Source organism: Drosophila albomicans, chromosome 2R, assembly GCF_009650485.2.
Source record: "Drosophila albomicans strain 15112-1751.03 chromosome 2R, ASM965048v2, whole genome shotgun sequence".
In the NCBI taxonomy this organism is placed as follows: domain Eukaryota; kingdom Metazoa; phylum Arthropoda; class Insecta; order Diptera; family Drosophilidae; genus Drosophila; species Drosophila albomicans.
In genome coordinates, this window is record NC_047631.2 from 26,692,878 (window position 1) to 26,703,435 (window position 10,558).

General features: G+C 36.2%; 2 protein-coding genes across 2 annotated transcripts; both read left to right on the forward strand.

Annotated features, from left to right (window-relative positions):
- The first annotated feature begins 60 nt into the window (after positions 1-60).
- On the forward strand, positions 61-1,755 carry LOC117575510 (retinol dehydrogenase 12-like). The gene is made up of 5 exons (XM_034259757.2): positions 61-278; positions 335-586; positions 640-796; positions 854-1,116; positions 1,174-1,755. Exons 1-5 carry the CDS (start codon positions 268-270, stop codon positions 1,409-1,411), a joined length of 921 nt encoding a protein of 306 aa, XP_034115648.1. The 5' UTR covers positions 61-267; the 3' UTR covers positions 1,412-1,755.
- A 277-nt stretch (positions 1,756-2,032) lies between these two features.
- Positions 2,033-10,416, forward strand: LOC117575505 (UNC93-like protein MFSD11). Its single transcript, XM_034259748.2, has 4 exons — positions 2,033-2,497; positions 8,663-8,832; positions 8,894-9,351; positions 9,411-10,416. Exons 1-4 carry the CDS (start codon positions 2,411-2,413, stop codon positions 9,992-9,994), a joined length of 1,299 nt encoding a protein of 432 aa, XP_034115639.1. The 5' UTR covers positions 2,033-2,410; the 3' UTR covers positions 9,995-10,416.
- Positions 10,417-10,558: the final 142 nt, after the last annotated feature.

Sequence of the window (10,558 nt, forward strand, 5' to 3'; positions counted from 1 at the left end):
ATTTCTAGTTAAGCTTTCACTTTTCATCTTTGTGCTTATTCTTGACATACAACGTTCATGTTCTAGGGTATCCAATCTTTGGGCTGCCTTTGTTCTCCATTAAACCGGTTGCTCGTATAATATATGATTATCGTGATTCTGCACTTTGCCCAGGTGCTTAATTGCAGCTCGGGAAAAATTATAAAAGAAGCTCGGAACTATATTCTGCGTCTCAGTCAACATTATAGCTAGTTAAAGTCAAGATCAATATATTGCAAAAAAATAAAAATGTGCTGCAGGTGAACTATAACGAATATACTATATATAAACATACTATATATTACACATTTTATAGAGCGGGTCAGTTTACAGAACAAACAAATGAAGAAGGCAAGGTATTCATTGTAACCGGTTCCAATACGGGAATTGGTAAGGAGACAGTCTGGGAGCTGGCACGGCGTGGAGCTACCGTCTATATGGGATGTCGGGACAAAGCCAAAGCGGAAGAGGCGCGACGTGAAATTATTGTGGATACTAAAAACCATAACATACATTTTATTGAGCTCGACTTGGGATCTCTGGATTCTGTTCGCAAATTTGTTGCAGAGTGAGTAGACTACACTATTCTTTTGAAAATGTTGCTTATTGTGAGTAATATAGGTATAAACAAAAACAAGATAGACTGCACGTTCTGATTAACAATGCTGGAGTGATGCTTGGTCCTCGCAAGCTGACGAAGGAGGGATTTGAATGGCAGCTGGGTGTTAATCATATGGGTCCATTTCTACTAACTATCCTATTAATAGATCTACTGAAGGTATTATATGATAAAAACAAACAACATTTCAAATTTTAATCAATTTTTTTTTTTTAGAAATCCGCACCCAGTCGTATTGTCAATGTCTCCAGCGTAGCGCATAGCTATGGCAGGATCAACACACAGGATTTAAATAGTGAGAAATCCTACAGCGAGGTCGGCGCTTACAACCAGAGCAAGTTGGCGAATGTAATATTCACACGTGAGTTGGCAGCACGTTTGGAAGGAACTGGAGTAACGGCCAATTCTTTGCATCCCGGTGTTGTTGATACGGATCTTTTCAGGAATGTCAGATTCATAAACAACAACAAATGTGGAGAGTATGTTTATCGTAAAATTAATCGTGTCATAATAATAAATAATTATTTCGCTTTCAGAGCTCTGAAATGTATTGCCAAGCCTTTCATCCGGCCATTTATAAAGACTCCCAAAAGTGGCGCACAAACTACTTTGTATGCAGCTCTTCATCCGGATCTGGAAGGTGTAACTGGTTTATATTTTAGTGATTGCAGACCAAAAAATGCATCCAATGCAGCCACTAATGAGGAAACTGCAAAGTTTCTCTGGGCAGAGAGCGAAAAGTGGACAGGAGCCCCGACTGCTCCATTGAATTAACCGCCAAAGTTTCATTTGTTATCGAAATGCGTAGATGTGGTGGTCGGCCGATATTCAATCCAATCAAGCGCAATTTTCAATAACAGCGCCATTTAAAGAATATGCGTTGCCAAGAATCCGTTTTAAAAATTAAAGAATCACAGCGCTATGGTCATTCAAAATAACTTCTATTTTCAATCCACTCTCAAGTCTTATTGATACAAGCATCAATGGTTTTCGAGAAGAAATAATATCTTAAATAATTTGTCGCAATACAATGAAACTGTAAACTGTGTAAAATGCACATTTCGGTATACAAAAACTACTCAGGATCCTTTCTGCCCTGTGTCACATTAAAAGCAAAGCCGTATTTAGTTTATTATTATTATTATTATTATTTTTTTTTTTTTAATGGAATATGGAGAAACAAAAGGTAACCCGATAAAAAATTTAAATTATGTGAAACCAGTTTAGTATTATCAGGGCTGCTATAGGTTGGTATATTTCATCGACGAATAAGTGTATATTTCGGTCACACCACGAAACAGATGTTTAAATTGAAAAGCTTTCAAGAAAGCTTCGCTCTCTATGCGCTACTAAACAAAAACAACTGCAATTGTGGCCATTTATGATTATTTCTCTCTTTTAATCCACTCTCAGACCTCATCGCATTCACACCAACCTGTCTGCCGTCGACACAAACAAGCATTTTGCTCGTTTCGGTTTTAAGTTTCGTGCAAAGTTTGCTTTCGAGTTGATTTATATTGTTTAATCAAGTGTTTTTACAAAATTATAAATTTATCCAACTAAGTTACAAACAGGTTGTTGTGATTTTAAGTTTTCGCGCATTTGACATCGAAAAAAAAACAATCTCTGGCATCGCTTTTAACACCCCCGTTGTCGCATCATCTGTTTTGTGTGCTTGTGGCGCGTCTCTTAATATGCACAGATAAATAAATACAAATTACAAACAACAGTTACACGTTCTAAACAAACAAACAACGAAAAAAATCAAGCAAAATGGATCGTCAATTCATAATGATATTAATACTGGGATTTGGCTTCATGTTTGTCTTCACTGCATTTCAAACAATGAGTAATATTGAGGTGAGTACGCGCGGGTCTTTTCTAACTGCGAGTCCGCGCTTACATGTACATATGTATGAGTGTGTTATGTGTGTGTATGCGTGGGCGTTGTTGACATCCCACGACCAACCATTGGGGAAGGGCTATTTTCGTCCTTGTCCTTGCCAATAGACGTTGTAGTAGCCTTGGCACACGTATGTACGTAGTCGTTATTGTCGCTTGTCGCTCTGCCCCTTTCTTTCTCCCACTTAGACGCACCCACACATTCACATTACATTGCCTTACATGTGTTTCTGACTGTGTGTTGTGTGTGTTTACTCTGCTAGCGAACAAAGCGCACCAAAAGCTTCGTTCAATTACCAATTGAGTAAATTATACTGATTTCAGTTTCTTCACTACTTTCACTGGAGTAGTTGGCATTTATATGTATGTGTGTTTGTGTTTATTTCTTAGTTCTAAAGCAGCTTCAAACAGCTGATAACAATTGTTTATTGGCTACTAACCTTATCAGCAAGTAGCGCAGCCAGCCCATAATTCAATTTGATTAATGCAATTGAAGTCAACAACTCCACTGAATTGATGACCCCAAAAGTCAACTTACATTATTGCCCAGCAAAGTTAACTTCTCTTTGTTAAAGGGCAATTGGTAGTTTCTTTTATGATAGGCAAATAATACCATAATAAAATAATGAGCGATATCATCTCAGACAACGCCCACACAATTTCAATATAAGATTCGAGTGCTTTTTTGTTTGTGTTTTCTCGCCTAGTCGGCAGCAACAACAATAATTACAATGATTAAAAAGCTTACTGTATGCGTACATACATATGTACATGTGTGTGTTTATTCTCTGTGTGCGTTCATTCACTGCCTTCGTTTTTACCGTATTATTTCTGAGCTTTTGTCCGGGTTTTGCCTTTCTTATAATTATCAGAGTCTCAGAGCTAAGATTGAAGGTCGCATCTACGCAAATATTAATCGCGTAGTTGGAACTGGAATGACATTCTTGTGTGTCTTCTACCGGTTGGCGAATTAACTTGAAATTAAGTCAGTGTCAGTGTGCTTGTAGAGCCTTCTAAAATAACATTGAAGAAACATGTTTAGCATATAGGCTATATAGAAATCAATTAATGAATGATCTTTTTGCCATGTGCCAAACAAAACAAAAATCATTTTATAAAATGCTGGAATTGCGGTAATTTTAGAAATTGAGAGTGGTTTTTTAATTTATACGTACTTTCAAAATAAAAGTATTAAAATGTAGCAAATTGAAGAATCATGTTTAGCAGGTGTTAAATAAATAACTAAAAAAAAAAAAAAACAATGGCGTAAGCAAGCAAGTAGAGACGATAAATAATTTGTCTTTTGGTTGTTTATTTTTTAAATATGCATAACAGTTAATAAATGCCTTTAGTAAATAACAAACAATTTTGTTGCTAAATATACATATTCGAGTATATCACTATTTAGTAAAGCATGTATTTGAGTAGCTATTAAATTTAGAAAAAGTATAGTTTACATTCAATACATATTTTATATTGATATTGCAGTCAGATGAGATATAGTATACATAAAAGTAGGTTATAGTTTGCAACAGGAAAGAGTATACAAGTTTCGACGATCTTAAAGTGGGAAACTTAGCTTTGTTTTTTTGTGGTTTTGTTTTACTTTCAGGTTTTTGTGCGTATTGTGAATACTAAGCATTTCATTTTCAACGATCGTAGCGTTGTTCTCAGTGTAATTGTTTCTGTTTGAATACCGATTTATCCAGTCTTGAAATAAATGTATACTCATAACTTATTTGGTTCAATGAACCTTGGCGACACATTAACAATTTCGTCCGCTTGAGTATTGAAATATTATACATCGTTTTTTGTTGTTGTTTTTTTGGTTTTGCTGTTTGTATTTTCGCCGTTACTTAAGCAGATTCCAATTAATGCTATTCATTTTAATGCACTCTCACTTTCAACAAAGTTTGTTTCGATGTTTTGGTGTTTTACACAATATGCCCTCAAGATGGTTAGCTTGTTGTTGTTGTTGTTGTTGTTATTGTTGCTGCAATTGGTTTGCTTTTGTTTAACAATTTAATACGCCGCGCGCACTTTAAGCCAAGTGAATGAGTGAGCTGGAATTCCAAACAGGGCGTGTTGTTGGCCAAAAACGAAACGCGATCAATCGACAAGTTGAAGCCGGCCAATACCATGCGATCGATATACTATATATATTTAAGTCTCTATATCAGTATGGCCCATTAGAGCGCAATTTTTGCTTTGTGCAAAAGGCCTTGGCTTGTGTCGTAATCTATCTACATTTACTATTTACTAAGCTACAATCCAATAGTCCAGCGCTATGCAGCGCACTTATCTTGCTATTTCTTGAAAAAAAAAACTGACACACTTATAAGCTTTGTTCACTCCACAATTTATACAGAATATGCATTTGTCTATAAACAAGATATGCTATGTGATTCACATGGGGGTTCAAAGATCCATGTATAATCACATGTGGGTCAATGTTTGAAATATCCCTGCGGAAATACCAAATATCCCAGTAAACAAAGCGTCGCTGTTAAACCTACGCTGTTAATATTACAATAACATAACGATCTCTATCGAAATGTGGACTACTGTTAACGCCGCACTGTTAATTTACATTAACATCTGAACTAGTTTACTGTGCGTTATCGATTATCCTGCATCGATATCAAAGTTGTAATAGCTTGTTGGCTTAGCTTACCAACTGATTGCGCAATCAAACGCAATAAATTGTCTGTCGCTGCATCGTAAACGCATCAACGTCAGGTCTTTCAATGCCATTACAATTGCAAGTTCATTCCACACACACACACACATGCATCAATGTCTGTCTCAAGGCCAAGCTGACCAACATATGCATTTCAAATACATATGTATGTATGTATGTCTCAATATATTTGGCAACCGTCGACGCCAACGTCGCGTCGCTGCCATTTCAAATGCTGCCTCTGGGCAACAACGACGTCATTACCTAACCAACAAAAAAATAAAAGTGGGTGTGCTATCGACGAGCCCACAAGCCACCCAGACTGCTTTACTACTTACTACCCCTGCCTCTTACCCCCTCCATTGCCATCCTTAGTCGTTCAACTAAAATGTGAAGTTGGCCAAAACAAAGTGAGTGAAACTTGTTTCTGCATTTTTATTTTGTTTTTTTCTTCATGCCGATCGAGATTGAGAGTTGTGGCACCAGTTGATATTTTGCGTAATAGAAAAACAAATTTAAAAGAAATTCCAAGTCTATAGGTTTGCAATTTTGGCCTACGATTTCCCTGTTATATGGCTATCAGGTTTAAGCTGGCCATTGACTTTTGTAGAAATGCTCAGGAAATATCATTTTGACCCAGTTTCACTTAACCGCCTGCAACTGCAGCATTTTATTTACTTTTATTTTCGTATTTTCCTCAAACACTGGCGATTTTTACTGATAAAGTTGGTAAAATGTGTTATCGCTTGATTGCTTCTCATGGATTTATGGCCAGGAATTTACAATGTACTGATTAATTGTTGTCGTCTGGTTTGCAGGTCTGATTTGCTTGCTTAACGTAAATTTCGCTAATAAAGTCTTTCGATTACTATGAAGAACTAACTATTTTCTGAAGAACTCGAAGATCAACTAACGAAATAAATTTTAATAAGAAATTTATATTCACTGTTTAAATTATATCTGATCGATTTGAAGAGGTTGGCAACAAATTTAAAATGACATACATTATAATTCATTCTACATCAAATTGAGTAAAGTTTTTGGTTAGGGATGTAATAAAATATAGGAAAAATTAAATAAAAATATTAAATTTAAAAAAAAAATGTCATAAAAATCCTTAAAATACATTAAGTAAATTTGATAAAAAATCTTTAGATAATCTATAATTTTTTAGTTTATCATTTTTAAAATGATAATTTAGATAATTTTGGAGTCTTGAATTCACTTTTATTATTTCTTTAACTTTTATTATTTCCATAATTTTAAGTAGATTAATTTTACAAGGAATCTTATTTAATCTTATTTAAAAAAAAGATCCCTAATATTTCCGTTTTTTTCTTGTTTATATTTTATTTTAAAGTTATGACATTATTGTACCTACTTACAAATGAATATAAATTATTTAAGTTAAATTTGTCAACCCTCTTCAGTACTCCCTTTTTTACAGGGTATCTCCAAGTCGTTTAGTATTATCTCAGTTGTTTAAGTTTTCGCTATCTGGCTTTATGTTTGCTTTCACTTTCTCAGCTGTCATTGGGTTTGATGCACCTTCTCCACAACCATTCACGCAAGTCTCAAGAGGCACCAAACAGTTGATGATGATGCCGCTTTGGAGTCCGAGTGCAAGTTTCGTGCTTATTATTATATCAATTACTATAAACAGCTGCTGCTGAGTGCTGATAATACAGCAAGTGTACGACTCTAGTTTTCATATTGGGCTCAAGGACCGTCCAGAGTTGCATTCTCAATCAAAATGCAGCGAATTGATGTCAGAGTCAAGTTGGCACAGATAACGATATCGATTCGCATCTGGACATCCTTACGCATTACCTTGTGGAAAAAACCGAATCGAAAACACGTTTTTTTCGTGTGCGTAGTTTTCCATGCTAATTCGCATTAATTTTATGCAAATATTCTGGACATGCAAGAATTTCCAGTTACAACTTCGCTCTACGTCGATTGTCATTGCACTTGAACTCATTACAAGTTTTTGCATTGAACTGGTTATCTGCAAGAGTTGGTTCGATACATGTATATGTAATCGATATTATTATATATACATATCTTTTTTTTATATACTCCAAAATATACAGTTACTTTATAGCGCCGTCGCATCCGCATAGGAAACGCTTTATTCACTTTATTTGACCCTGAACAAAATGCTTAAAAGACCTCAACACGTTTTCTGAATAACGTTTTAAAATAAAATAACAATAATAAATGTATTCAAGTCACATTTTTTTTTTTAAATTAGGCAACTATTTTTGAATACACCCTATATATACGAGTAAATCAAAAACATTTCCAACAAAGATTACGTATACGACCCAATAACAACATTTAGAATGTATCCTAATAATTTACGATCGCAATAAAAACTTGCAAGTTTTGAGATAAACTGAATTCTTATTATCGACAAGTGCTTATTATTTTCACAGTCCAAAATTAAATGGCAGTGCAACCCAAAACAATTATGATGATTTTGATTTGGACGGAATCCATAAAAATTTAATAATAAGCGTGACATCGTTAATGTAAGATTAGTTCAAGAAAAATTGTTTAAGCAAAACATATTTAACAGGAACACATTAAAGGCAAACAAATGAAAATTAATATAGTCATAAGAATTTTAATATTAAATCATGTGATAAATATAGTAACGTTTTCATATAATTGATGATAAAGTAGTTTTTTCTTTGCTTTCCTTGGTTCTTTGATGAATAATGTTAAGTGATCCTTGGTCGACACTATCATATTAACTTTAGCGGCGTATCCTCAAAAACTGAAACTGTTGAATTATCTGATCGACAGTGACTCGATCATCCTCCAACGATTTTGTGGCGGTAATCTGTCTACTTTTCTTCATTTTTAAAATCTGTTCAGTCTTCGACTCGGTCTTAGAATTGTCCTTGTTGCTATGTTTGATCTGCATTTTCGACTTTGCTTTTGAAAAAGACTGACAGTTGAAAGGTGAACTTTGAATCCGGCTGTAGCTTAAATAAATTCTTTTCAAACTGTGAAGTTGTACTCTAAGCAATAACTGTTAATATTTATTTAGTTCTCAGCAATTTAATCTGACTACAGAAAATGCTGCTTAAAAGGGAAAATCTTTTCTTTATTTTTATTGATGTTCTTAAGGACTCATTTCTTAATGAATGAATGAATTCATGCACAATGCTTCTGTGTAAAATCCGTTTGTGTGAATGGGCGTTTATTTCTTTCAAGTCTAGCTTAGAAAAGAATAATAGTAATTTTACACATCTTGACAATTGTATATTAGGTTGACCAGGGCTTCGTACAAATGTGACTGCAACACTCTAGAAGCTCTGGTCACACTTAAAATGTACTAAATAATATAGAATTGCACACTTAAAATGTACTATATAATTTAGCTTAGAATTGCACAATTCCCTTACAACTGTGTTTCTTTCCTCCTTTTATAGAAAACCATATTGGATAGCATTTCTAAGGATGATGAGAGCTTCAAGGGCGAGGGCTACACCAGTCTGGCGATCATTTATCTGTTCTTTGCGCTCTCCAATTGGCTGGCGCCTTCGTTTATGTCGGTGACTGGACCACGCGTCTCCATCATTGTGGGCGCCCTGACCTACGTGTAAGTTGACAATGATTAAAGAATATTTAAAGCCTTTACTAATTCCATTTCTGATTTACAGTGGATTCATGATATCGTTTCTGTTTCCCTCGACAACGCTTCTTTATGTGGCCAGCGCCATCATTGGCGTTGGTGCCGCACTTACCTGGACGGGGCAAGGCACGTATTTGGCACGTTGCAGCAATGCGGATACGATCTCCCGTAACTCGGGCATCTTTTGGGCGCTGCTGCAGTGCAGCATGTTCTTTGGCAATCTCTTTGTTTACTATCAGTTCCAGGACAAGACGCACATTGACAAACAGACGCGAGATCTTGTCATTGGCGTACTCACAGCGGTTGCTGTGCTCGGAATTGTGTTTCTGCTGGCTCTGCGCTTCATGGCCAGCAATGCGGAGCAGGACAACGAGCTGGAGTCGAAGCAAACTGCTTGTGGTCATGCTGTCTATGCTTTAAAGTCCGCTGGCAAACTGTTTATGACCAAGAAAATGTTGCTGCTCAGCTTGGCATTTTTCTACACAGGTATGAACAGAATTTGTAAATTTCTTAAATTCATTTTTATTAACTAATTTTTATTGCAGGTTTGGAGCTCTCTTTCTTTAGCGGTGTCTTTGGCTCGTCGATTGGTTTCACCACCAAGATTGCAGCCACGCCCAAGGAGATTGTTGGTCTCGTGGGCATTTGCATTGGCGCTGGCGAAGTGTTTGGAGGCGGTTTCTTTGGCATTCTGGCATCGAAGACAACGCGCTATGGTCGCGATCCCATTGTCATTGCTGGCTATGTGATGCACATGGCTGCCTTCTTCATGACATTCCTCAATCTGCCGAATAGCGCACCCTTCAAGGATACCACCGATATCTCATACTTGGATCCGCCCAGCGCCACGATGGCGTTAATTTGTGCATTCTTGCTCGGCTTAGGCGATGCCTGCATTAACACCCAGGTCTATTCGATGCTGGGTGGCGAGTATGTCAACAATGCGGTTGGTGCATTTGCACTCTTCAAATTCATGCAGTCGGTGGCCGCGGCAATTAGTTTCTTCTACTCGGCATTCCTTGGTCTCTATGTGCAATTGGGCATTTTGGTTGTCTCCGGCACCATTGGCACCATTGCATTTGTGATTGTCGAGAGGAGTTTCAAGCGGCAGCACCGGCTGGAGGATTAGAAGATGCAAATGTCATACTTTTTTGATACCAACATGTACGAGAGTAATTCTAGTATTAGCTGAAGCGAAGCACCAAGCACACACATAGCGAGTTGTTGTTTTTTCTACAAAAAGTGAGAGATCGTTATTTGTGGGTGACGTGACGTGTCTTGTCGTGTCGTGTCGTGTCGCGTCGTGTCCATTGTTTGTTGAACTCACCCAACACATGAGGGGGGCGTCTTCCTAATGCGTAATGCGTAATGCGTAATAATGCAATAATAGTTAATTGTTTGTTGGGCAATGTTGTACACAGAAGATGTTGCTAGATATTGTATGAATGTATTGTATTTTAAAAGTTGAACTTCCAAAACGTAATTATAAATTCTAGTTTTAATTCAGTTTTTACTTATACGATATACTATATTATATATATACGATTTGAATATGTGTGTATGTGTGTATTTATTTATTTTTAGCACCAATTGTGCAATTGTAAATTGATATTTTCTACAATATATACAATGTATTTGAATTGAACAAGTTGCAGTCTTATTTATTTTGCAAAATTACAATTTTAATTAAGTA

Excerpts from the sequence above, each read along its gene's own strand:
- LOC117575510 (XM_034259757.2), top strand. Across the intron at positions 797-853 it reads TATTAATAGATCTACTGAAG|AAATCCGCACCCAGTCGTAT; the intron begins GTATTATATGAT and ends TTTTTTTTTTAG. Across the intron at positions 1,117-1,173 it reads AACAACAACAAATGTGGAGA|AGCTCTGAAATGTATTGCCA; the intron begins GTATGTTTATCG and ends TTTCGCTTTCAG.
- LOC117575505 (XM_034259748.2), top strand. The coding sequence starts at position 2,411 with ATGGATCGTCAATTCATAATGATATTAATACTGGGATTTGGCTTCATG. Across the intron at positions 8,833-8,893 it reads GTGGGCGCCCTGACCTACGT|TGGATTCATGATATCGTTTC; the intron begins GTAAGTTGACAA and ends TCTGATTTACAG. Across the intron at positions 9,352-9,410 it reads CTTGGCATTTTTCTACACAG|GTTTGGAGCTCTCTTTCTTT; the intron begins GTATGAACAGAA and ends TTTTTATTGCAG.